Source organism: Bos javanicus, chromosome 19 (assembly GCF_032452875.1).
Source record: "Bos javanicus breed banteng chromosome 19, ARS-OSU_banteng_1.0, whole genome shotgun sequence".
NCBI classification, from domain to species: Eukaryota; Metazoa; Chordata; class Mammalia; order Artiodactyla; family Bovidae; genus Bos; species Bos javanicus.
Window position 1 is genome coordinate 21,394,286 of NC_083886.1, and position 26,651 is coordinate 21,420,936.

Here is a 26,651-nt window from a genome sequence, read left to right on the forward strand (position 1 = left end):
CCTCCCCTCGTCGCGCGCCTCCTCCCCGGCCCCTCCCCCTCCGCCGCCCGCGCAACTCCCCCAACCCCCTCCCGCGCGCCTCTTTCCAGCGCGCCCCCTCCTCAGTCTCTCTTCCTTCCCTTCCCACCCCCTCCGCCACCCGTCGTGGCCGGGATCCCCTCACCGGACTAGGAAGAGGGCGCTGAGCCCTAACAAAAGCAAGGCCAACAGCGCGGAGAAGAACAGGGGCATTCCGGCCCCGGCCCGGCCTGGCTCCGGCCCCGGCCCGGCCTGGCTCCGGCCCCCGCCCTGCCGGGGCGCCACCCCCTCCCGGCGCCCGCCCCGCCAGCTCCGAGCTGCGCCGCCGCGGGCCGACCAGCAGCACGCGCAGGGAGAACGCTGGGCGAGGAAGCGTTGGCGCGCCTGCGCCCCGCCCCCCGCAGCCCGCCAGCCAGCCAGCCAGCCGTCTCCCTGCCCTGCCCCGCCCGACGCCCGCGATCCAGCGGGGCCGACTGGCTGCTTGCGCGAAGTGAAGGCGTGGCTCCAGAAGGAGAGCGCAGGGTAGCGGCCTACGACTGACATACAAGCCCCGCCCCCGGGCGCATCGTTCTGAACCCGGAAAAGCGGAGCCGGGGGTTTGCCACCGACCCGCGGCCCTCCTCGCTGGCTGGCAGTGGCCTTCGCTGGGTAGTTTCGGCCGCAGAGAGTTCCACTTTCAAAGCAGTTTCCCGGAGTAGTTTGTAGTCTGCTTGGCTACTTAGGGTTGGACTGAGGCTACCGCGGAAGTTATACTTCCGAGTCACACAAACTAGTTATCTTAACTCATTCTTGTCTGAACATCAGTAAGGAGGAAACCAAGAAGTAATTAAAAGGCCTCAAAAATCCCACCTCATTCCATCCACAAAGGAATGAGTTGCACCATTCTGGACTCTTCACTGCAGTTTTCAGTTACTACTGAGAATAGCACCATTTAGGCACTGGGCTAGGAGGGGTATATTACTGAAGTAGAGAATATTGTTCTTGCACTTCAGCAACAATTTACATGGGGAGCAAGCATAATTACATGAAATAGATAATTCAGAGTCAACTTTATTTTGCCTGTTTCCTTCTCTGTAAAATGAAGGCACTGGACAGTTTCTGTCCAACACTAGTACAGTGATGTCAACACAAGCTTAAATTTAGCTTTGGCTTCTTTGACATACTTATTTCAAAATAAGTACTTCATATCCCTTTGTTCTGACATCCTAACTTCCTAAACATCTTCCAGGCTTTCTCTTGGAGACTTTTTTCACTCCTACAGATAAAGCACCATTTCAGCTTTCACCTAGGTTACCCAGAGTTGATTTTACCCCTCCAGCTGGTTTCCTTTCACATCTAGTCAGATCTAGTCAGTCCTCTTACCGGTCATTTCACATCTCCCCAAGGCTCCGGCACTTTTTTTTTTTTCTAAGTTCATACTTATCTCCAGTGCTAAAGGTCCTCCATCCACCTTGTAACCTGCAGCCCCAAGGTATAATCTTTCTTTCCTGACTTTCAGGAAGGGCCCAACAACTGAGTAAAAACACTGACCAAGCCACGGAGAAGTGGTTACAACACAACTCCCTGCTGCTGCTGCTACTGGAGTGGGGTGCCATCACCTTCTCCTCAACTCCCTACTCTTACATTATGAAGAGTTACTCTTTACTCAACTGTTTCCTATCACTTCCTTTCTCCCCAGACTGTTACCACTCTACTCCCAACCATCTCAGTAGCATGAAATGTTGATATTGTCTACTTCTTTTTGGAGAGATTTCAAGCAAGCAATGCAACTAAAATGGAGAAAGAGGAGAGAAGGCAGAGATGGAGTTCCTCAAGTAGTTCCTGGCCTCAGCTTACTGAGACAAGTCCTTGTAAGAGATCAATCCTTTTATTATTATGGGCTACATCTGGCACAGACCTGATATCCCCAAATGTTCAACATTAACTCCCTAAAGCTAGTAAGGAAAAAAATCAAGGTTTCTAAAAATAAAAAGGTCCTGCTAAGTCATGAAATTCCAGCAGATGGCAGTCACTTCTGTTTATCACTAACATCCTTGAAGGACAGAGGAGCAAACCTCCTGGATCTACCCAGCAGAGAAAAGAAGTGAGGTAAACAGAGGACAAAAGCTTTCTAACCCCTTTTCAAAGAGAGATATTTATATTTGTCCAAAAAGTATAGTTATCTCCCAAGAGCTAAATACGGTTGTACTGCAGTAAAAAGAACATATGGCAGACACAGCTGGATTCCTGTATTCAAATTACTTACTAGCTTTAAGAATTCAGGTAATAACTCAACTATTCTGTTCTGCATTGGTAAAATTGTAGTTATCTACCTGGTAATGTATTTGTGAGGATTAAATGAGGTGAGATCTATAATATGGTGCCTAGTATTTAGCAAACAGTAAATAAATGTTGATTCCACTTTCTACCTCTACCCCTTTTGCTCAAGTGCAGTAACATATCCAAAGTAAAACATCTTTCTGGCTATTTATTAAGGGTCTTTAGCAATAGTTAGTCAAAAATCTAATAAAGATGAGGTGCTGAGGGAAAAGAGAAAGTAAAGACAGAAAAAGCAGGATGCAAGTAAGGCTCTCAAAAGGGTCCACACCATACATGTATATGCACGGCTGAGTCCCTCCGCTGTGCACCTGAAACTATCACAACACTGTTAACTGGCTATACACCAATACAAAATAAAGTTTTTTAAAAAACGAGGATCTACATCAAAGGTTCCCATCATCTCAAAACTTAGCAATGACTTTTAGGACTCAAGGATTAATCAGATTATGAAATAGCACACCTTATAAATGAGAACACAGTGACTAACAATGAAATTCTTTTATCGTTTTAAAGAAAGTGGAAGAAAAAACACACACATTAATAATCCATGATGCCAAATTTCTGAGGAATTAAAATTTCCTAGCTAGGAGGGATGCCTCCTTCAGTTTTTGTCCTATTAATAAAAAGCTTCTGCTCCTTCACCAACAAGTCTTGTACTCAGAAAGAGCTGACCCAAGTCTGGGAGAAACACCCACTCAAGTGTGATGGGCTGAAGCTTCCAAACACAGCCATGGTTTCCTGTCATGCATCTTCATCTCAGTGGGGACACAGTCACTGCCCAGGGAACCCGTGGCAGGGACCCAAAGGGCGAAGGAGCAGCAGACGTCTAGGAACACTGTGTGGTGACGCTGGCTCGCAGCCTCCAGACTCAGAGCTCTGTGTGGTGGCCTTCTGCCTTCAGCAACTCACTGGGCTTCATGAAGATGCCTTCCATGGCTTTCCAGTAGTTGTTCTGGCTTGGCTGGGCCATGCCATGCACCTCTTTTTGCCCACTGATGGGTCGACCATATTGTTCTCCTGTGACAGACAGCAGAACCTCAGTGGAAGAATGCTTGAACCGCACCTCACCGTCCCTCACCCAGTAGGGCCCATTACAGAGCACTGTCCAGTCATCCAGATAATCGCCTTCACCTTCCTCACCAAAAGCACTCACTTCCTGGAAGACACAGATAGGTAGCAATATTAGTATAGCTGACACACAGGCTTGAAAAGGGGAGGGAGGCAATGGAAAGAAAACGAGGCTATCCAAGAGTGAAAAATAAAAGGCTCTCCAGTGTTGTTTAAAAATAAATTACTTTGCAAATAATCCTCTACTTGCATTATATTTTCTATTATAGTCTGAAAACACTTTACCTCTTATTATTTGACTTCAAATATTCCTACCTCATTCCCTTAACTAGACATTAAGTGACCTGATGAGAAACACAAGTTAGAAATGGGATGGGCTCTGGAGACAGGCAAACCTTGAATGTCAGCTTTGTCCCTTCCTGTGTAACTCCTTTGCGCTTTCATTTTCTCCTCTATAAAGTGATGATGATAACACCTTACAAAATAATTGAGAATTAAATAATAAATATTAATTGAGCAAAGTATAGCAAAGTCTGTCTTCCACTTGTATTCTAATCCCATTCCCCATAAGGTCAAAAATTCAGAGTTTCTATAACAATTTTAAAAGTTGCTGATATTTCAGACATACATAATTTTTTTAATTGAAGTATAATTGACCTACAACACTATGTTACTTCCAGGTGCACAACATACTGACTCAATATTTCTAGACATTACAAAATGATCACTACCAAACACATGTAACTTAAATATACACTTACAGCTATAAAATTTTAGAAGATAAACTCAGTCAATTGGAAATAAAGACTAAAGGCAAAAGAAACTACATGTAATTAATAATCTCAATTGGAAATAAAGACTAAAGGCAAAAGAAACTACATGTAATTAATAATCCTACTACTATACTTGTATACTGGAACTGAATAAGTAAGTAAATGGATGACAGTGTTGGGAGCCAGGTGTCTCACTGTTAAGAGTAGGAATTTACAAATAAGCAGAGAGGAGCTAAAATGATCTATGTGGCAATGGATTAGAGTTGGAGATATCAGTAAGAACTCAAGTTTAACTTACAGATACAGACAATTACATGTATGATCACTTATAGACATGTACATATACACATACAGGCATGTTATTTCTTTGCTCTGGCAGGTGAGAGGATCTCAAAGAAACAAAACCCCAGTAGTAGTGAGTTCATGCAAAGTCTAGATCTTGGTTTCTAAGAATACTCTTCTCCAATAAACGGAAGCAGGACTCCGTAGGGAAATAGCTGAATCTAGGACTGGGGAAAGAAATAGACAAGATAAGCCTGTAGTAATTTAGTGCCATAAAGTAAGGGAGTGCTAAAAACACAGCCACACACAAACACAATGATGGGAGCATGTCAAATGGATACAGGAGGCAACTGAAAGAGCTCCCAACAGCCAAAGTTGGAATAATGTGAGCAACATAATAGAGACAGTGGTATTGGATAATAATTCAAAGTACATATAAAAAATAATCCAGGAATCCATATCAAGAAGTCCATATTGGTATAAATAAATGATTGAATAAATACAGAAAAAAACAAATCTCCCATGCAGAAGAATTCCAAATAAATTATGTAGCTATCCCACCCTAGAGGAGGAGGAGCTAACTCCTCACTCAAGTAAGGGCTGTGCACAGTGACATAAGAGTCAAGAGTTCTTCGTCCCAAGAGTACAGTATGCAAAGGCAAAAGATGACAAGAATAACTTTACCAGACAAACCTGAAAAATGCTACTTCAGCCAGTTCATCAATATCAGCAATCGTAAGATACTATGTACCCTTGAGATAGGAGATGAAAATGGTACTTTACCTCTGTGGTCTACCTCCCCAAAACCTTTATAAATCTGGTCTAATCATAAGAAAAAGGTCAGACAAATTCCAACAGAGGAGCATCCTATCGTATACCTGATTGGCACTTCTCAAAACTGTCAAGGTCAACAAAAACAAGGAGGATCTAAGAAACTGTCACAGCCAAGAGTAGCCTAAGGAGACAACTAAATGTAATGTGGATGGGATCCTGGAACAGAAAAAGAACATTAGGTAAAAACTAAGGAAATCAGAAGGAGCTATAGACTTTAGCTGATAACAATGTATCAGCACTGTTTTATTAACTGTAACAAATTTGCCATACTAATGTTAAAAATGTTAACAGGGAAAACTATGTACAGAGTGGAGGTGAGAAGAAAGCACTCATTAAGGGATCCACATACTCAGAAGTTCAAGGCTTTAAAAAAAGGGGGGGGGGGGGGCACAATTCCTAATTCATTCTCCTAATGTGGTTAGTTGGCATCATTAGAAAATAATAATACTTTTTATTGCAAGTTTGGAAAACATTGGGTTTCTTTATTGCCAGATTTACCAGGATAACTTATGATACACTAACATATACCTAGCCTCTCTTTCTGCCTCATCTCTTGATCTAGATGTAATCTCTATTTTGACCAGAAACAATTTCCTTCTCCTTATAAGACAGGCAATTCTTCAGGTCTGCACAGAAGAGATTTATACCTGGAAGAGAAAGGGCTAAGAACCAAGATATCAAACAACTCAACTGCGTAAATGCTCTGTTGAGCAGCAGTGACCCATAGAACGCCACCTCACCTGGTTTCCAGAAAGAGGTGAGGTGAAGTGGTGACTATGGAGGTTTCGGCCAGTGTTGACGTGTGTCAGCCGGATAGGCTGACCGCATCTGATGGGAGTTCCCCTCTCACACACTGTGGCTGTCTTCCCTCGTATCCTCCAGTAACTGTTGCTGTCATCCACAGAGGTTACACCTGTCACCGACTGCTGCCCACTACCTGTAGTCAAAAAAAAATTTATATCTATAAAGGACCAGTCAGAATGGCCATCATCAAAAAAATCTACAAACAATATATGCCAGAGAAGATGCAGAGAAAAGGGAACCCTCTTGCACTGTTGATGGGAACATAAATTGATACAGCCACTATGGAAGACAGTATGGAGATTTCTTAAAAAACTAGGAATAAAACTATCATATGACCCAACAATCCCACTACTGGGCATATAGCCTGAGAAAACTGTAACTGAAAAGGACACATGTACCACAATTTTCATTGCAGCACTATTTACAATAGATAGGACAGGGAAGGAACCTAGATGTTCACTGACCGATGAATGGATAAAGAAGCTGTGGTACATACATACAATGAAATATTACTCAGTCATAAAAAGGAACACATTTGAGTCAGTACTAATGAAGGAGATGAACCTAGAACCTATTATACAGAGTAAAATCAGAAACAGAAAAACAAGCATCATGTACTGATGCATACATATGGAATCCAGAAAGATGGTGCTGATAATCTATTTTCAGGGCAGCAACAGAGACACAGACATAGACAATGGACTTATGGGCCCGGAGCCGGGCAGCAGGGCGTGGCTGGAGGGAGGGAAGGAGAGGGTGGGATGAACGGATAGAGTAGCGTGGGAAAATGTACCATATGTAAAATGGATAGCCAGTGGGAATTTGCTGTGTGACTTGGGGAATTTAAACTGGGGCTCTGTGTCAACCTAAAGGAGTGGGATGTGGTGGGTGGTAGGAGGAAGGTTCAAGAGGGAGGGGATGTGTATACTTATTACTGATTCATGTTGATGTATGGCAGAAACCAGCACAATACTGTAAAGCAATTACCCTTCAATTAAAAATAACTACATTCAAAAAATTATTAAGTTACAGATTCTTCTCTTCTAACCTTCATCAATAAAGGGTTTTTATATACAAGGAAAAAAAAAAAAAGGAAAAGAGGGTGAGCTCAACCTGACTCCTCTCTTTCCTATGGCTAATAATGTGCCCTGTGTCATTAAAAAGGTTTGGAGGAGTGGGAAGGAAACCCTATGTTTCATAATATTTTTTTCTTCTACGACATTAAAACATGTATAAGAAACACAACATATTTACCTAGTATTAGTTACTATATGATGAACTATATTTGAGTGTACCGTACCAGAATAGTCCAAAAATTTGCATCAAAGGACACTAAATAAATGAACATATGCGGTTTTCTTGACGCACAGGCAGTGTTTAACCTGTATACAGTAGCCTGGATATCCCCCAGTATATGTCAGTTATCTAATCATATTTTTAATTGTTTGTAACATTATTCAATGTTCACTATATATTACAGTCTACTACCTGCAGTCAAAAAAAAAATCCAATATTTTTATTACAATCCAAAATTTTTTTATCCTATTTCACAATGAAAATGAGACCAGTTTTTGCTGTCAACTTTAATCCAACAAGCCATTACAGTTATCCAATTCCTTTAAGTAAAGTATGAACATGTTACAAAAGTATTCTTGAGTCATTTAAATTTGGTTCATGATTACAGAAGGTGTGACTTTGCAGGTTAAAAGGTTATCTTACCTCTAAAAAGGTTAAATATATACCTACAGACTTGAAAAAAGAGGGATTATACAAGTAATAATTGCTAACTAGCTAACCTGTATTTGAGCACTTACTAGGTGTCAGATACCAACTCAAGCCTTTTACTTGAATATTCTTATCTGATACACTCGTCTATTCTCTGGGATAGGTTTTACTATCATTGCCCCCATTTCATACTGGAGTTAAAAAAGATGAATGATATGTCCAAGATTACACAATCCCAAGAGACAGTGCAGGGTTTGAACCTAGGTGGCCGACTCTACAACTCTTAACCACTTGACCACTTGGCTTCCCACAAAGCTTTATTTACTGTCAAGCTCTCCCAAATAGCCCACTCATATAAACTCCAGAGCCATTCTCTTCCCTAGGCCTCATTCAGTACTCAATTCTATGAAGGTACTACATATTTTCCAGACGCTCTCCTCAGTCATTATTGCCTGTTCCTCCTAGCTTTCCCTTCAGTCCCCTAGGCCTGTCAGACAATAACCTTTCAATGACACTTTCCGTTTACCACTTAACATACAGTGTTGTACCATAGTCCACAGTTACCTGGATGAATGTTTATGACTAAACTACCACTTTCTCTCTTGTTTCTTCTACTCAACCCAATGATTCTGTACATTTTTTTAAGGGTAAACCAACTCTCCCTCCTGAATTCCGGTTACTGCCGTAACAGTTCTCTTGGTCCTCACTGCTAGCTTCACTAAATCGCAGTCCTCACTTTCTGTCTCTTACTTTTTCACTTTCTGTTCAACCCTCCACTTCCTCTCCCATTCTTAAACTTAGGGATTACCCAGAGTTCCATCCCTGGCCTTAGACATTCTTAAATAATGGTTGGGGATCAGGACAAAAGCATTTACATGTGCTTCAGTGAGCTTTTCAAATTAACACCAGATTGCAAACCACAGTTCATCCTGGGCAATTTTATTTACTCTTCCCACATCTTCAGTCACCACTGAGACAATGATGTTGTACTTAACTCTCTACCTCAGGCTCAGCACAAATCTCTCTTCTGAGCTCCAGACTTGAACCTGGTTCTCAAATCTGGCTACCCATCAGGAGCATGTGAAGAGCTTTCTAAACCTATAGATTCCTACTGGCAGGCCTCTCTCCACCCACATTCTGACTCGATTTAGTAGATCCAAAGTAGGAAACCACATCAAATTAAAATACAATAAACCTGACATATAGTAGGTATTCACTTAATAATCACTAAGATTATTAAGACATCCCAACAATGACAATTCAGTTCCTCTTCTAGTCTAACTGGTCAGACAGGTTTTGGGTATCATGAACTACAGACCCATCCCCATCTTAGACCTATATCCGTCTAAGAGAACTCTTTCCTCTCTTAGCTAATAGCATCATCAGTTATCGAAGACAGAAATCTAGCAGTCATCTCACACACCTCTCACATCTCACTAGCTGAACCTCTTTCTCTCCTTTCTGTTTTTGTTTTCCTGTAACGTGCTGACTGGCACACTACTGTATTTCCTGTACCTAGAACAACCTTAGGCACATAGTAGTTCCTCACTAAATCTACATTGAATGACTGAACCCACAAATAACTGCTAACTTACAGATGAACCCACAAGCTAAGCATTTTAATTTCATACATTAAAAAGCCCTCTAAACAGTTTCCTCTTCAATTCCAGTTGAGTCCTTTAGTTTTTCTTTACAAGAAGGGCAAGGTTTGAGTGAAAAGAGGCCAAAGGAAGAGTTGAAGAGCAAGTGTTAAGATGGAAAAGAGCTAAACAGAGGGTTATAGTCTTTAAAGACTGAGGTCTTCGAAGACTTCGGCAATGTAACAGCACTTACTGTACTTTTCTATATGTCTGTCCCTCCTGCCCTGAGTACTGCCAGCCTGCAGTAGCTGAAAGCAGGTTTTGAACCTGGACAGATTTGGATCGAACCCCGTCACTGTCATTCACTAGTTGCCAACGCCTTGAGCATGCGATTTATTTGAGTGTTTCCTCATCTGTAAAATGAGGATAATAATAGTCTATACCCCGTAGTAACGTTGTAGTCTTTAAAAGTAATTATGTAACATGCCTGGCACGAAGCGCACCAGATAGAAACTAGGATTACGATTAAGATGCCTAAGGACCACTGAATTTTCGGACTCGGCCTCCAGACCTCAGGAAGCTCCCTGGGTTCCTCTAACCTTCCGAGACCACACCCCTCAGAGTTTCTCCAGGCTCCGCCCCCTCCGGAGCCTACCAGGCCTTCCCAGCCCACCCGAACCCCGATGGCCGTACCTGATCCGTAGCGCACGTCGTGTGAGTGCAGTCGCACGTTGTGGCGCGTATTGAGCAGCTTCACCACAGAACCGCACGTAACGACAGCCAGATTGGACGATCCCACAGCACTCCACAAGCCCCCGAACAACAGCAGCGACACCACAGCCATCCTGGCTGTAGCGCGGAGCCCCTAATCTCCGAAGAAACTCCGCCCCTGCCCGGAAGCGGAAGCTGCAAGCGGAACCACAGAGAAGAGAAAAGGAAGAAGCCCTAGCCTGGTCTTTATGGTTCTTTGCTAGAGCGGCCTAAGGGACAAGCTAGGCCTGGTTGCTTCCGACCCGCTTAGTTGTTTCCCGGAGCCCTGTAACAACTGCTTTCCTGAACCGCTTCGGCCAGATAACCCCCTCCTCTGACGAGCCCAAAAATGCCGAGTGGGAGAAGAGAGCACGAACTGGCCCGCCCACTCCCAGTGACAGGGCGCCGGAAGTGACGTAGCACGTTGACGCAGCAGCGGCGGCGGTGGCGGCGGAGGGGCCGTGCGGTGGGTCCGTACTATCCTTTCCCAGTCTCGGTTCCACGACTCCATTTTCCTCGGTGGGGGCTTAGAGCACCAGAGAAGCGGCGGGCCTCAGGCAGGTAAAGTTTGGACTGGAAAGCGTGTCCCTCGAATGAGTCAGGTAGGGAGCCAGGCTCCTAGGGCCTGGTCCCGTAAGGGACGAGGCACTGGGGAGCCGTATACGGGAAGAAGGGGGGCCTCCGGCCTTCCCGACTCTGTAAGGGAGAACGAAGAGGAAAGCGGGGTAGTTGCTCAGAGTCTCAAGGTTCTTCCCAACCCTGTGCCACCCAGAACCCATGAGTTGGGTGGCCTGTTGTGTCAACAGACTTGCTGGGATGCCGTCCTTCTCTCGCAGCTTCTGAAAACTGGGCCACGCGATAGGGTTGGGAATGGAAGGGACCTGGGGCTTCCAAGTCAGGATCAGCTGATCGAATTGTTTGTCCTGGGGACGTGAAACGTACGGAGCTTTGAGCAACTCGGTCATCGGGCTAGAAGGCGATGCCGAATTCCGTCTTTTTTCATGTTGTTGAATAATATAGTTAGAACTTTTTGTAGATGGCTACATTCCCTGTGGCTCAGCGATAAAGGATCCGCCAGCATTGCAGGAGGCACAGGAGATGCGGGTTCGTTCCCTGGGTCAGGAAGACCCCCTTGGAGGAGGAAATGGCAACTCACTCCAGTATTCTTGCCGAAAATCCCAGGGACAGAAGAGCCTGGCAGGCTACAGGCCATGAGGTCGCAAAGAGTTAAGACACAACTAAGGAACTTGACACACACAGGCACATACATCTATCCATCCATCAAACGCTTACCACACACATCAGATTGGACTATTAAGTCAGAAGTTTATTTTCTTCCAGTTTCTGCTTTCTCTTCAAGGACTCCCTTGAACCAGCCGAAGCAGTTCATTTCCCTTGTTCGTTGCAAGTACTGATGCTTATTTTTCTGTTATCTATCCAGAAATACTTCTGTAGAAATTCACTGTAATATCAGAAGTAGCAAGGGAGTATTAAGTTACACTGCTGCTATTAATGAACATGAAGAGTGTAAAGATTTTGAATTTAATTTCTTTGGAGGAAAAAAGTTCAGTTTGACCTTTTTAAGTTCAACTGTTTATCTGAAAATTGCTGATTTTTGTCTTCTGTGTATTGATGACAAAAGTATGATTGTTCCCCCATCAGTTGTGAATTTAGAGCTCTTTTATATGACTTGCCCTCCAGCCAGTAGAAGTCTGAAACATTTGAAAGCTAATTTAGTTGGTTTGGGTGGCTGCTAGATCAGATTAGCATGGTATTGCTACCATGATTTAAAGAGGTTTAAATCTCATTCAGGGACTAATCACACCAGGAAGTGGTAGTCACATTTTGCAGTTGAATTTCCTTCAGAGTTTGATGCTGGGTTTTCTGCATGCTTCCTTCAGATGATCCAGTCCTGTGGCTTTAAGTACCATCTGAAAGCAGGCCTCTCCCAAGTTTAATCTCTAGCCCTGCCTTCTCTCCTCTGTGTTTAAGAATCACACAAGATACCTGTTTAACAGCTCCATTTAAAAGTCTCTTAAACATCCCAAACCTGGCATAAGAAAAAGAAAGTTGTTTTTTTTTTCCATCATTCCAAACCTGCTCTTCCCTACCTTACTGAGTGGTACATGATGAGAGTACCAAAGCCAGACCTCTTTCTAACTAACGACTTAGGTCTTTCATTAAGTCTTGTCACTTCTACCTTCAAAATGTATTTCAAATCTCTCTTCTCCGTTTCCTCCCTGTTCCAAGCCACCATCATCTTTTGCCCAACTCCCACGATAGTATCTTCAGTTTCCTCTGCTTGCACCTAGAACCTCTCCCAGTCCATGGCAGGATCAGATCAGATCATGTCATTTCCCTTTCCAGTGGTTCTCTGTAGCCTTCACAGCCCAGCTTGAGCAGGTCCCTTCTCCCTCTCACATTCTTCTGCCTTCACCATTCTTTGGTCACATGACCTTGGGATATGGCCTGCTGTGTTCCAAGTTCTTGCCCACCTTTTCTGCCAGAAACCGCTTCTGGCTCTGCATACCGCAGCCTACCTGTGCTTCATGTCTCAGTCTAAACTAAGTCTCTCAGAGGGGAGGGTGTTTATTTCCTTCCTATCATTTATAGCCAGCTTTATTTTGTTTGTGGTCTGTCTCCTGGACTAGAATATAGTTATCCTAGGGGCAGGAATTTTTTGCCTTGTATGTGCCTGGCGTGTAGTAGGCACTCATTAAATAAGTGCTTACTGAAGTAGCAAGTAAACTACTAAGTCAGTTCTTGGTTTAAAATCCTGTAGGACTGTCCCAGCACCTTTCAGTTAGAATCCAAAATCCTTAAGAAGATCCTTGTGACCTCACCTCTGACTCATGGACTCTCTCCAGTCAAACCAGCCCTCACTGTTCCCACCTCAGCATATTCTGAGCCTTGTGCCGGAGCTCTTTTCTCCAACAGTGCCACTCCTTGAACCACCTCCAAAGAAGCCAGCTCTTCTAGTTAGTTAATTCCATTTTCCTTAAAAAAAAAAAAAAGTCAAGCCACTTGCTCAAAATCAGGTTAGAATCCTCTATTACAGGTTCCCATGGTACCTTTGCCATCATTTCTTTAAAGACCTTCTTTAAAGACTTTCCATACTTGTAGATCAGGGGTTACCAAACTAAGGCTCCAAAATAAATGGGCCAAATTAGGCCGCTCCCATTCATTTACATACTGTGGCTGCTCTTGTACTGCAAGGGCAGATCTACCCTTTGGTATTAGAACAGGAACTATCTGCTCCCAACACCCTCTCCATGTTGCACAGGATTCAGTAACTGTTGCAGGGATTCTGAATCTGGTTACATATTGTTGTTTCTGCTCCTCTTTTATTTTTTCCTTATCTCCAAAGGAAACACAGAAAGAAAAAAATTAATTAATTATTATGTTTTAACCATTATTAACAATAGTGGCATTGAAAAGATTCTAAGAGGGTTATTTCTTATAAATAATGGTGTGCATGTTAAAATGATTACAGGTAAAATTCTAATGATGTGATTAAGATTTTCCATAACATAGTTCTGAATCCCAAATTTAATAAAAGAACTTGTTTTAAATGGATTCTGAATACTTTTGTCTATTAAGCTCTTAGGTTTTTGGATTCCAAATTGGGTAGTCATTTGTGAGCATCATTGGAATAGTCCTAGGCTCTTGCTCATCAAATGCAGAGTGTCTTATAGTTTAAACGCCACACCAGACTTCTGAGGCTATTCTTCAGACCACTGGGCCCTTTCAAACCTTTTGCTCATAAGGTTTTGCTCATGCTGCCTTTTTTGACTATCTTCTTACCTCCTCTCAACTCAACTCAGTTCAGTTCAGTCGCTCAGACGTGTCCGACTCTTTGCGACCCCATGAATCGCAGCACACAGGCCTCTCTGTCCATCACCAACTCCCGGAGTTCACTCAGACTCACATGCATTGAGTCAGTGATGCCATCCAGCCATCTCATCCTCTATTGTCCCCTTCTCCTCCTGCCCCCAATCCCTCCCAGCATCAGACTCTTTTCCAATGAGTCAACTCTTCGAATGAAGTGGCCAAAGTACTGGAGTTTCAGCTTTAGCATCATTCCTTCCAAAAAAATCCCAGGGCTGATCTCCTTCAGAATGGACTGGTTGGATCTCCTTGCAGTCCAAGGGACTCCCAAGAGTCTTCTCCAACACCACAGTTCAAAAGCATCAATTCTTCGGCGCTCAGCCTTCTTCACAGTCCAACTCTCACATCCATACATGACCACAGGAAAAACCATAGCCTTGACTAGACGAACCTTTGTTGGCAAAGTCATGTCTCTGCTTTTGAATATGCTATCTAGGTTGGTCATAACTTTCCTTCCAAGGAGTAAGCGTCTTTTAATTTCATGGCTGCAGTCACCATCTGCAGTGATTTTGGAGCCCAGAAAAATAAAGTCTGACACTGTTTCTACTCTTTCCCCATCTATTTCCCATCTATTTCCCTCTCAACTCAGGCATCACCTTTTGTGAGGCGTTCTCTGACGACCTCTGTCTTCATATTGCTTTCATAGTTCTCGTATGTAAGTGCCGTAAAACATTTATTATGCTTTGTCATAACTTCATTTACAAGTTTTTTTGTGAGGTGAATGTGAACACGAGGGTCAAAAGTATATTTTACTTATGTTTATATACTCAAGTCCCAGCACAGAGCTGTACCGTAAAAAAACAAAACTGTAAATGTTAATTGAAGCTGCCAGTGGAGGGAATTAACAGACATCTTTTTGATCTGGTCTCCTTTTAATTGCCTACCTCACCGTCTTGTTCAAAGGGAGGGACTGCAGAGGGCCTCCCCTGTGGCAATCTGATCCCAGCTCCATTCCTCTTCCAGAGAATGTCATGGTAACCGACAGCATCTCCCTTTGAGCCACATCTACTGCAGCTGTGCTTCCGCCTAGAGAAATCTCCTTTCACTACCCCACTGCCCTTCTGGATCTGTTTCAGGAGCGAATTTAAGTTTAGAGTCTGAATATGGGAAAAATTCAAGAGCCTGAGTACTAAATACAAAATCCAAACAACCTCAGAGTCTTCTCAGATGTCATTTATTAATGATAATCATAGACTAACGAGCGGTGGTTTTGTCCTGGAGTGGTTGCTGCTTGCCAGCCTCAGCCTGCAGTGCTGCTGCAGCGCCCTCAGCACATCCTGCTCCCCCAGGTTGCAGCAAATCAAGATTGCTTCTGGCACAGCCTCTTTTAACTGGAGGTCTTGGCAGTGAGCTAGACTGGGGGCCTTCCCCAGCTATATAGCACAGCACGTACTTCATTGCTAACCTAGGGGATGGGAGGAAAGCTGTGCACAGCACAGCACCAGCTGCCCCCAGAACAGAAGAAAGCCGTTGCTTTCATTAGGTAAACTGACTTTCTCTGCTAAGTAGGCTGTAGGGCATCTGGTCTGGAGGAGCTAGCATCTAGTGTGAAGATGTTGAGGCCTTAGAAGACTGAATTTGTGGGTCTGATAGCCTAATTAAAGCAAGCAGTGTGTGGGGGCTGCTGTACCCAAATCTGTTTTTAATGACTCAGCTTAGGGCTGAGGGGGAGCCATATTAAAATTAGAGCACCACATTTAATTGGCAGAAGTTTTAGATACTCACTTCTCACTTTTGGCTGTACTCAGGATAATGACCTTAAGGAAACAGATCTTGGGGGGTGGGGGGCATCAATCTAACCAAGGCTCCAATATCACCATCCTGTGGGACTTAAACATGGTTTAATATAGGGGGCTCCCATACTTTTTGATCTCAAGACCCCTTTATACTCTTGAAGGTAATATAAGATTACAAAGACATTTTGTTTATGTGAGTTACATCTATGGATGTTTATGAGATTTATATGTATAGGTGTTTACCAGATTAGAAGTTAAAACTAATAGATAAATGTGAATTGATTTTAACCTAATAATAAGCCTGTTTGCAATATACAAGTATATCAAATCAACACATTATGCACCTAACTTTATACAGCATTATGTGTCAATTATAGTTGACCCGTGGACAACAGGGACCTGAGTTGCTGACACACACCCCCCCACACACACAATGTGCATACTGCTATCTCTGCCTCAAAAACAAAGGAATTGATGAATGCCTCACCCAAGGGCAGGAAGCTGAAACATTTTGAATGGAATCGAAACTCAAACCTGGGTTCTTTTGATTCCATGTATTGTGATCTCTAACAGAACATAAACTTTCTCCCACACTTAATTTTAAGATATGTACAATGAAAATACAGATACTACTGTGTTTACTGGGGGGAAAAAATCCACATACAAGTGAACCCATGCAGTTCAAACCCATGTTCAAGGGCAAATTGTTTATCAGTAAAACAGAAAATAAGCCTGCTCTGCATTTTAACATTTTATGGAAAACAAGTATAGTCTTCAAAACAAAATAAAATTTAAGAAGAGTAGCATTATTTTTGGGGGTTTGTGAGGTGGTTGTTGGGTTGTTTTTTGTTGTTTTTGCAATTTTGGCAAGTTTTTTTTTTTTTTTTAATTTATTCATCTTGGCTGCCTCGGGTTAGTTGTGGCACACGGGCTTAGTTGCTCTGCAGCACGTGGGATCTTGGTTTCTAGACCAGGAATTGAACCTGCATCCCCTGCATTGCAAGGCAGATTCTTAACCACTGGACCACCAGGGAAGTCCCATTGGCAAATCTTTTTAATGTTTGCTTTAATACAGTGATGTGGATTCTCACACCTGCTTCTGCATTCAGCGCATTGTGATATTACATGTCGTAAAACCTCTGGAAGACTTCACTCTACACATGAAAGAAAAGAGAGGGTGATCCCTGGACCACCTTTGAGAGCTTCTGATGTGATAGCAACAACTGTTTCTTTGGAGTCAGACAGACCTTAACTCAACTCTCAGGTCTTACCGTTGAAAGTAGTATCACGTTGAACAAGTGACTTCATCTCTGAGTATATTTTTTCCTCTGTTGAAAGGACAGAGAAATGTGCTATAATCCACAGGACAGTGTTGGCCTTAATAGGTTATTTATTAAATGTCTGGAACTTGTTAGGTGTGCAGTAGATTAGGGAAGGCCTACGTTTGTTTATTTATTTTTGGCTGTGCTGGGTCTGTGTCGCCGCGCGTGGGGGCCGCTCTCTGTTGCGGTGTGTGGGCTTCTCGTTGCGGTGGCTTTTCCTGTTACAGAGCAGGGGTCTAGGACATGGGGCTTCAGTAGTTGCAGCATGTAGACCTAGTTGCCCCGCAGCATGTGGAATCTTCCCTGCCCAGGGCTCGAACTTGTGTCCCTTGCATTGGCAGGCAGATTCTTAACCGCTGGACCACCAGGGAAGTCCCTTTATGGTCCTTTTTGGCTCTCTACTAGAAGTCAACTTCTTGGGAACATTGAATCCTATTTCTCTTCAAATTCCCAGCTCCTAGCAGAGTGTTTCTACTTGGTAGACATTCAGTACAGTTTAAAAAGAATGGCATCTGAAACTTCAGTCTAAAATTGAACATAAGACCCTTCTCATTGATTCTCCCTTTCCACCACAACTTGTACCTTCAGTTTTGTTTTCTTGAGTTCAGTTCATCTTTACTTGGTTATGGTATCAGTTGATATCAGTAAGGGTAATTTTCAGGAGAATTAGAGCCATAGCACTTAAGGCTCCTTCTAGAGCTTAGACCACTTGAGATAGCCATTAGCCACCGTCCTCCCTCTCCAGGCCCACTGCCATCTTTAACTGGGAAGACATGAATTAGTAATCTATTTAACAGATACTTAGCAGTTTCTGTTCTGTATAGAGCACCTAGTGGGATACAGCTTATCCGCTACAGAATAAAAATGCGGTGTAATGCCTCTTACATTGCTGTTTATGTTTTTGTGATTTTTTTTTTTTAGTCCTTTAATTGGATATTGTCTCTGACTTGCAGAAGCTTGTAGTCTAGGTGGAAAAAATGGACATAGACAGTGGACCATAATTCAGGACAGCATGAGGAGTGGTGCTGAGTGGAAGAGCAGCCAGCTTCAGGATTCCAGAATGGAATTTTGATGCTCTGATTTGTGTGATGTATGCTGCGTTTTAAAGCCCAGGGAACTCCATGTCATGGTTCTGTGGTTCTCCACTGCCATTTCTAGGTTTTTGGATGCATCTAACATCAGGGAGGTAGAAGAGAAAGTTGAGATTGGTTGGTACTGAATTATAGAATGCTGGAAATTTAGGCCTAGGATCCAATTAACATTTTCTTAAATAGTGAACTAGACTCTTTCCCCTATTATGTCATACTCGCAACTACCCTGCATGGTAGGTAGTGCTGTTGCCTTTTTTCAAATGAAGACATTGATATTCAAGCGCATTCAGTAATATGCTTACCTTTAAGACCTAGTAGACGATGGGACCAGGATTTGATTTCTACTCTTAAGCCCAGCGATGTTTGTATTTAACCGTGTTGCATTTAATTTGTAGGCCGTGGAAGTCTCTTTCAAAGTGTTTTTTGGTTGGTTGGTTTTGCTGGGGAGGTAAATGCTCACAATAGAGTTGTGGTCCTAATGTTTCTGAAGAGGCCCCTTTTCTACCCACATGCTCCCGACCAGTACTCACACAAGTGGACTCAGGTTCATGAAATGATGTTTAATCTGTTGAAAAAGATTTTCTTTTTGACTCTGCCAGTAGCTCAGCCATAGTTCCTATCATTAAGTTGGAATTTAATTACTGTTTGCCAGACTTAGGAGTGAGTCATATAATCTCACTACTACTGTATCCCTACCTATGTAATTATTCCTGCATTAATTTCTTTCTTCATCTGCCCATTTCTATCCCAAAATGGTAAGTGAGATAAACCTCTTTGGACAAGCCATGTGGTATTTACAGAGATGTCCAGTATAATTGCTTTTTAAAGGTACACATGAGAGGGGCAGTGGTGAGAGAAATGGATAATAGAAGAGGTGGAGCCATCTTATTCTTACTCGCTCCTCCCAGATGGTAATGATTGGACAGAGCAGTGACACATAGCTGAAGGCTGTTTGTGGAAATGTTTAAGAGTCCTCTCTCATTTTTTATCCCCATCTCCCTTTCTTCCCTAGTCTCCTTCAGGCAGGCCGTGAGAAGCTGCAACAATGTCTGATTTTGTGGAAAGCGAGGCTGAGGAGTCTGAGGAAGAGTACAATGATGAAGGCGAGGTGGTGCCCCGGGTCAACAAGAAATTTGTAGAAGAGGAGGATGACGGTGAGGAAGCCCCAGCCTCAAGCTTCTCCCCACTATTGCTAAGCTTTGGATAGTTGGATTCTTGCTGATGAGAGGCTCAGGCTGAGCACAGAAGTTGTCACACATGAGAGGTACCAGCTTGAGTAATTTTCAGTCATTCATAGAAAATATTTACTAATTATCTGTCTGCTGTATGCCAGGCACTGTGCCTAGAACTAGGAATACAAAATAAAGACCTGGCTGTCATGGAGCTTACATTAGTGGGATGGGACAGCCAGTAAACTAAGAAATACACAGGGGATGTTTCTCTTTTAGAGACCTAGCAGTGTTGGTATTTATGCACCCAGTTTCCAATTTTTCTGTCGAAACCCAACCATTAGGATCATTAGCAGAGTAGAACCAACTACTCTAAAGTAGAAAACAACTTTAGAGACAGTAAGGAAAATGGAAGCCTTATCAAAAGCTTTACAGATGAAAGAAGGAATATAGCTACAGAGTTTATAAACTGAGAAGAAACCAAAGTTATTGGTGGCTGTAAAACCCCTAGTCAAGATTTTGACCGTCCAGAGTAATTAGGAAGCTCATCTTGCCGAAAGACAGATAGTGAATGTAGACAAGAGTTTCCTTTCCAGAGGCTACTGCTCTGAGCCAGTGGTCATGTTTTTCGTCTTTGGATTGGATGAGGCAGAAGAGTTAACATGGCATCCAGGTCATCTGGTTCAAAGCAGATAAGAAATAACAGTTAAGCAGGTGGTCCTGCCCCAGCGCCAGCCTGTTTCCCAAACTGCTTGCCTCAAACATGCATGTTTTCCAGATGAGGAGGAGGAGGAGGAGAACCTGGATGATCAGGATGAACAAGGAAACCTGAAAGGCTTTATCAATGATGATGACGATGAAGATGAAGGGGAGGAGGATGAGGGTAGTGACTCCGGAGATTCGGAAGACGAAGTTAGCCACAAGAAGAGAAAACGCAGTGAGTAGCCCCTCCCCAGATCAAGTGAGGCTGGGGTGGAAGCCAGTGGAGGAGGGGCCTCCCGGTCACAACCAGCAACATTTTGTTTTCTCTAGCATCTTTTGACGACCGCCTGGAGGATGATGATTTTGATCTCATTGAGGAGAATTTGGGTGTCAAAGTCAAAAGAGGAGTAAGTGCCTTTTTTGTCTCTGTCCTTGAGGATGAAGGAAGAAGCCCTTGAAGTTCAGTGGCTCTGGGAGGTGGTGGGAGGCACATCCAGAACCATCTGGGGAACTTCAGCAAGGAGAAAGTGGCTCAGCATCGTGGTGCCGTGGAGCCCAGTTCTGGGTGCCTGTCAGAGTTTCAGGAGTGGGCCTTGGGGCATCACTTGATGTGACATTCTTTCCCATTTCCCTCGTCACTGTAACTGTGGTGGGAAAATAGAAGTGAAATTGGAGGGCAGGCATCGTTATGCCAGTTCCCTCAGACCCTGACCAGGCAGACTTTCTACCCCTAGCAAAAATACCGACGTGTCAAAAAAGTCTCAGATGATGAGGACGACGAGGAGGAGGAATATGGCAAGGAGGAACATGAAAAAGAAGCTATCGCAGAGGAGATCTTTCAGGATGGGGAAGGGGAAGAAGGGCAGGAGGCCGTGGAGGCCCACATGGCTCCTCCAGAAGAGGAAGAGGAAGATGATGAAGAGTCAGGTATGTACCATCAGGTAGGGAAGCCAGTTTGGGGCAGGGGGTTGGGATTTCCTGCCCTGAGGAATGGGACGGGAAATCACTTTTCAGCTACTGGCCTCCAGCATTTGACAGAAAGGAGTTCCTTTCCAAAGGCTCTCTTCTCTTCACTGGCCACTCATATAGTAGGAACTAAAGCCATTCAGTCCTGCCTTTGGGCACTAATCCCTCCCTTCCCTACCTAGACATTGACGACTTTATCGTGGACGATGATGGACAACCTCTGAAAAAACCTAAGTGGCGGAAAAAGCTTCCTGGATACACTGATGCGTGAGTGGAGTCTGGGGCAAGGTGGTCATAAGGGCATCTAAGTGGACCCAGGCAGGAAGGAAGAGGGCAGAGGCCTTGGCCAAAGATAGAACAGTCAGCTCTCAGCCACTTTGCCTCCTGCCTCTGATAACCTTCGCCAGACAGTGACGTCAGACTGCACCTCGAAGCCCTGAAAGCTCTCTCTGCATCCTAGTGCCGGGGCGGGGTGAAGGGGGCGGCACACATCAGCAAAGACCCAGCCTTTCTCTAACATCTGCAGCTGTGCGTTCACTTGTTTATGTATCAGTCTTCTAAGTATAATTTTGTCAGGAAATTCTTTGCTCTGAGAGAATACTGTAACATCTTAGCAAAGGATGGATCCACTGAACATGATATGAACTCATCTGTCCTGTTACTTTTTTTTTTTACTTTTATTTTTAAACTTGTCCTGTTACTTTTTGATCCTGGTCACGGACATGTGCCAAAGATGGGTTTTCATCTCAGTAAATGAGAGTTTCCCCAGAAATAGCTACCAGCTAAGCCTTTATTCCGTGGTGAATATGCGTTTTTTGTTGTTTAGATTTCCCTCAGCCTTTCTAGTTCCCTCGGGGCAGGTAAAAGATCTCTGCAGGGGCCACATCTGTCTCCTCTCACCAGAACCTGGGCCAACTGCCTTTCGCTCTCACCTGCAGGGCTCTGCAGGAAGCCCAGGAGATTTTTGGTGTGGACTTTGACTACGATGAATTTGAGAAATACAATGAGTACGACGAAGAGCTGGAGGAAGAGTATGAGTATGAGGACGACGAGGCTGAGGGCGAGATCCGAGTGCGCCCCAAGAAGACCACCAAGAAACGTGTGAGCCGCAGGAGCATCTTCGAGATGTATGAGCCCAGTGAGCTGGAAAGCAGCCACCTCACCGATCAGGACAATGAAATCCGAGCCACTGACTTGCCTGAGAGGTTCCAGGTAAGGAAGCAGCAGCCTCTGTCCTGCTGAACTGTCATCAACTGGCCCGAGTCACCTTGGTACAAGGGTTATAGCAGAGATCAATCTAACAGTAGTTTATAGGGGGGCTTTCCTGGCAGTCCAGTGGCGAAGACTCCATACTTCCACTGCAGGGGGCACGAGTTCAATCCCTAGTCAGGGTGGCGCAGCCAAAAAAAACAAAAATGATATATAGGAACTTGGCTTTGAACCCCAATCTGACCAGGGGTATAGGAAGTCTAGCTCAACATAGACTGATGTGTTTTAGGGTTCTTGAAATGGCTCGCTCTCTTGAGCAAATATACGACATGCCTACTTCTTGCCAGACAGTACTTTTCCAGGTACTGCAAACATGTGCCTCTGGAGCACATATTTTTATCCAGAAGTGCGTGTTTTTGCTGCACGAGATACAAGATAAAATCAGTCTCATGCGCCTGTGTTATCCCCTGCAGCTCCGTTCCATCCCTGTCAAGGGGGCTGAAGATGATGAACTGGAAGAAGAGGCGGACTGGATCTACAGGAATGCCTTTGCTACACCAACCATTTCTCTGCAGGTACCCCCCTAAAAAAGAGCCTATGTTTTGACACGAACCAGAAGTCACCTCATCAGGATGAGTAGCTGCTTCTCCCTTGCCCCAAACATCTGTGGGTCTCCCACAGAACAGCATGTGTATACGGGTATATGAGGAGATTTTTTTAGACTTACTCTGAGAAGGTCATCCTGTGACAAGAAGCAGTTTTGTATGTGGTGAGACAAAGCAAGACAAAGCAAGTAATGGTGTTGTTGCTCTTTCTCTTTTCTTCCAACTGTAGGAAAGCTGTGATTACCTAGACCGAGGGCAGCCAACCAGCAGCTTCAGTCGAAAAGGGCCCAGCACAATTCAGAAGATTAAAGAGGCCCTGGGCTTCATGCGGAATCAGCATTTTGAGGTAGCACCTCAGGCTTTAGTGGTCCAGTGGTAAGAACGTCAGCGAGGGGTGAGGGGAAAGTTGGTTAGGTAGGGACCCCCCGCCACCTCCTGTCCTCAGCAGTGGTCCCTTGACCAAGAAATGTGAGGACTCAAGTGAACAAGAGAAACCACTATCCTTTCTGCAGCATTATGTTCCCCCATGGCAGGACAAGCATGTGCCCTGGGTGAGCCAGGGTTCCCAGTGCTGAATTTCATGGAGCTGTTTATCCCTGTAGCAGAGGGCTTCCTTGCAGATCTTTCCTCTCTGGCTGACTGCCCATCTCTTTGCCCCGCTAGGTGCCTTTCATTGCTTTCTACCGGAAGGAGTATGTGGAGCCTGAGTTGCATATCAACGACCTGTGGAGGGTGTGGCAGTGGGATGAAAAGGTAACGTAGGGATCCGTGTCCCTCAGAGCTGAGGGCTGCACTAGGCACTGCTACTACTGGGGCCCAAGTTGTCCCGCACGGCCCAGGTGATGTCCCAAACCCCCAGGCCTGTCAGGCTTCCCCCATGGACTCGGGTAAGGAACTGCCTGGCCTTGGGTCTCCAAAGCTAAATACCAGCCCTTACCCCTGCCCTGCCTTGTCCTAGTGGACCCAGCTGAGGATTCGTAAGGAGAACCTAACACGGCTGTTTGAGAAGATGCAGGCTTATCAGTACGAGCAAATCTCTGCTGATCCTGACAAGCCCCTTGCTGATGGCATCCGGGCTCTGGACACCACGGACATGGAGAGGTAGCATATGCGGGTTTTATTCCTTTAGAGGGAGCCCTCACGCCAAAGGCAGGTGTACCCCGCCCCTGCCCCACCCACCTACCGTCCAGAGAAGCATAATCTTGTAAAATTCGCAGCAGGGCACCTATCGCTTAGAAAGCCAACTTGACAACACACCAGAAGTGCTCTTTTTGACAGGCAAATTCCTGTTACTTACCCATATTGGTATAAAAGGTTAAGAGGATCAGATAGTCATGTTTGCTTATTTGTGTTACCTGTATGAAAAGCCACATGGGAAACCAAACTACAGCCCGAAAGTGGCTTGGTGAGCCTGGAATTAGAGAGGGTTGTGGGAGGGAAGCAGGTGATGTTAATGGCCAGTGGCATGAACCCGGGAAGGAAGGACAAAGACTGTCTCAAGGACTCTGAACTGGAGACATGCTTCCTCATCTGTCTCTTTCTTTTTGTTGCCATTTGTAACAACCACCAAGTATTTGACATATTCCTTCTTGAAAGTACCTTGATTGCAATTAAGTCATGGTTTAGGGCCATTGTGTGTCCCTGATAATTGGAGTACACAGGCATCCATCCTAGTTGGGATCTTGCCACATGGAAATTGTACCTCTTATAGCAAACCCGGGGTATACCCTTCCTCCATGACAAAATTGAGGTCTTATGTCCCTTCCCTCCAGGCTCAAGGATGTTCAATCAATGGATGAACTGAAAGATGTCTACAATCATTTCCTGCTCTATTATGGTCGTGACATCCCTAAGATGCAGAATGCCGCCAAGGCCAGCCGCAAGAAGCTAAAGCGTGTAAGGGAAGAGGGAGATGAGGAAGGTGAGTGTTGAAAAAGAAAACCCAGAGGCTTGGTGGCCATGGCCTTTCCAAGGATGCCTTTGACTCATTACACTTTGGAGCTTTTCTCCATGTGTCAGATCCTTGGAAGTAACTGGAAGCCAGAAGATTAACTCATGTTTTCTCCCCAGGTGATGGTGAGGAGGCAGAAGATGAAGAGCAGAGAGGGCCAGAGCTCAAGCAGGCTTCTCGCCGAGACATGTACACCATCTGCCAGAGCGCCGGGCTAGGTAAAATCTAATTGTATAAGTTCCCCGATAGTCAGTGGAAGGTAGGATGAGGACTTAAAGGACAGCTGAGTGATCACCAGTCCACTTCTAATACTTGCTCCCATAACCCAAATCCATGCCACAGGAATGGTCCAGCTTTCCCTGTAATTCCTGAAGGAGTGGGAAACACATGATCAGAGTTCATCCTATCTTTGGGAAATTCTTTTGCTAAACTAATTTCCACAGAAATTTCTATTTCTTGTGCTTCTGTTTAAAGCCAGCATTTTCATTGTTCATTGTGAGGCATCTTGCTCCTGCTCATTGGTGATCCTTTTTAAATTTACTGCCCAGAATTTGCAGTTTTAGACTGAAAACCAAGAAGTTATTCAGTCCTGCTGTTGGCTTACCTTTATCTCTCCTGATTTGCTTTAGACGGCCTGGCCAAAAAGTTTGGGCTTACTCCTGAGCAATTTGGGGAAAACCTCCGGGATAGCTACCAGCGGCATGAGACAGAGCAGTTTCCAGCAGAGCCCTTGGAGCTGGCGAAGGATTATGTTTGCAGGTGGGCTTGCAGTAGCTGGCTGGTGAGAGGAGGAACCTACGGGCAAAGGTGTCCTCATCCTGCAGCACCTCCATTTTCCCTGCAGCCAGTTCCCTACCCCGGAAGCCGTGCTGGAAGGTGCCCGCTACATGGTAGCCCTGCAGATTGCCCGAGAGCCCCTCGTCCGGCAGGTGCTGAGACAGACTTTCCAGGAGAGGGCCAAGCTCAATATAAGCCCCACTAAGAAAGGTAGAAAGGTAAGCCAGTTGAAGGGCTTTGATCCAGCTTACAGTCCAGCTCTGTTTGAACTGAGTTTCTTGCCTTCACGCTTAGCTGAGCTGTCTGCCTGAGTGCAGAGGCTGGCCTTTCCCAGGGTCCAGCCCAGTCTTTCTGTTGACTGATGGTTCCCTCTTGTTGTGCAGGATGTGGATGAGGCCCACTATGCTTACTCCTTCAAGTACTTAAAGAACAAGCCTGTTAAGGAACTGAGAGATGACCAGTTCCTCAAGATCTGCCTGGCTGAAGATGAAGGGCTGCTCACCATTGATATCAGCATCGATATGAAGGGAGTGGAAGGGTAAGCAGAGCTCTAGCCTGGGGTTATTTTGGGAAAGCCTGGTCTGGAGTCTGTTGGAGGGAGGGGTCACCATTGTCTCTGGCTCACTCAGTGTTCAAGGGCATTCAGGCACCACCTCTTCGCTGTTCCTGATACCCTGTTATATCTCCTCAGCTATGGCAGTGACCAGACGTATTTTGAAGAAATCAAACAATTTTACTACCGAGATGAGTTCAGCCATCAGGTGCAGGAGTGGAACCGGCAGCGCACAATGGCCATCGAGCGAGCTCTACAGCAGTTCCTGTATGTGCAGATGGCCAAAGAGCTCAAGAACAAGCTGCTGGCCGAAGCCAAAGAATACGTCATAAAGGTGAGGACAGGGACTCGACTTTTCAGTTCAGTTCAGTCACTGAGTTGTGTCCAACTCTTTGCGACCCCATGGACTGCAGCATGCCAGGCGAGCAGCACAACCTTCAGTCATGTAATTTCCCCAGGCTAGAGCTGAAAATGAAGGCACCCCTTAATAGCTATCCTGTAGCTAACGGAAACCCCCCGGGCATAACCT

At 44.7% G+C, this 26,651-nt stretch overlaps 3 protein-coding genes across 12 annotated transcripts in view; 1 reads left to right on the forward strand and 2 right to left on the reverse strand.

Annotated features, from left to right (window-relative positions):
- The window catches only part of BLTP2 (bridge-like lipid transfer protein family member 2), a 33,134-nt gene extending 32,836 nt beyond the window's left edge, over window positions 1-298 (reverse strand). For 8 of the 10 annotated variants that reach the window (XM_061390521.1, XM_061390528.1, XM_061390526.1 and 5 more), the window contains exon 1: window positions 164-298. In XM_061390521.1, the coding sequence (XP_061246505.1) occupies window positions 164-231 (68 nt within the window). In that variant the 5' untranslated portion in view covers window positions 232-298. The remainder of the gene's footprint in view (window positions 1-163) is intronic. The other 2 variants (XM_061390530.1, XM_061390529.1) reach the window with 1 other exon arrangement.
- A 2,522-nt stretch (window positions 299-2,820) lies between these two features.
- On the reverse strand, window positions 2,821-10,540 carry SDF2 (stromal cell derived factor 2). The gene is made up of 3 exons (XM_061390555.1): window positions 10,097-10,540; window positions 6,035-6,231; window positions 2,821-3,493 (listed from the first exon to the last, which is right to left on the reverse strand). The coding sequence occupies exons 1-3, from the start codon at window positions 10,245-10,247 to the stop codon at window positions 3,206-3,208; spliced, it is 636 nt and encodes a 211-aa protein (XP_061246539.1). The 5' UTR covers window positions 10,248-10,540; the 3' UTR covers window positions 2,821-3,205.
- A 32-nt stretch (window positions 10,541-10,572) lies between these two features.
- The window catches only part of SUPT6H (SPT6 homolog, histone chaperone and transcription elongation factor), a 31,185-nt gene continuing 15,106 nt past the window's right edge, over window positions 10,573-26,651 (forward strand). Inside the window, exons 1-17 of the mRNA XM_061390531.1 lie at window positions 10,573-10,714; window positions 19,203-19,344; window positions 20,138-20,296; window positions 20,392-20,468; window positions 20,796-20,988; window positions 21,210-21,294; window positions 21,966-22,239; window positions 22,710-22,811; window positions 23,071-23,187; window positions 23,505-23,594; window positions 23,800-23,942; window positions 24,614-24,762; window positions 24,912-25,010; window positions 25,422-25,551; window positions 25,637-25,787; window positions 25,953-26,107; window positions 26,261-26,456. Coding sequence (XP_061246515.1) covers window positions 19,236-19,344; window positions 20,138-20,296; window positions 20,392-20,468; window positions 20,796-20,988; window positions 21,210-21,294; window positions 21,966-22,239; window positions 22,710-22,811; window positions 23,071-23,187; window positions 23,505-23,594; window positions 23,800-23,942; window positions 24,614-24,762; window positions 24,912-25,010; window positions 25,422-25,551; window positions 25,637-25,787; window positions 25,953-26,107; window positions 26,261-26,456 — 2,229 coding nt within the window. The 5' untranslated portion in view covers window positions 10,573-10,714; window positions 19,203-19,235. The remainder of the gene's footprint in view (window positions 10,715-19,202; window positions 19,345-20,137; window positions 20,297-20,391; window positions 20,469-20,795; window positions 20,989-21,209; window positions 21,295-21,965; window positions 22,240-22,709; window positions 22,812-23,070; window positions 23,188-23,504; window positions 23,595-23,799; window positions 23,943-24,613; window positions 24,763-24,911; window positions 25,011-25,421; window positions 25,552-25,636; window positions 25,788-25,952; window positions 26,108-26,260; window positions 26,457-26,651) is intronic.

Bases quoted from the DNA above. Each gene is read 5' to 3' on its own strand.
- SDF2 (XM_061390555.1), bottom strand. From the start codon at position 10,247: ATGGCTGTGGTGTCGCTGCTGTTGTTCGGGGGCTTGTGGAGTGCTGTG. The intron at 6,232-10,096 runs GTACGGCCATCG...TTTTGACTACAG, and splicing joins CGACGTGCGCTACGGATCAG to GTAGTGGGCAGCAGTCGGTG. The intron at 3,494-6,034 runs GTGAGGTGGCGT...TGTGTCTTCCAG, and splicing joins CACCTCTTTCTGGAAACCAG to GAAGTGAGTGCTTTTGGTGA.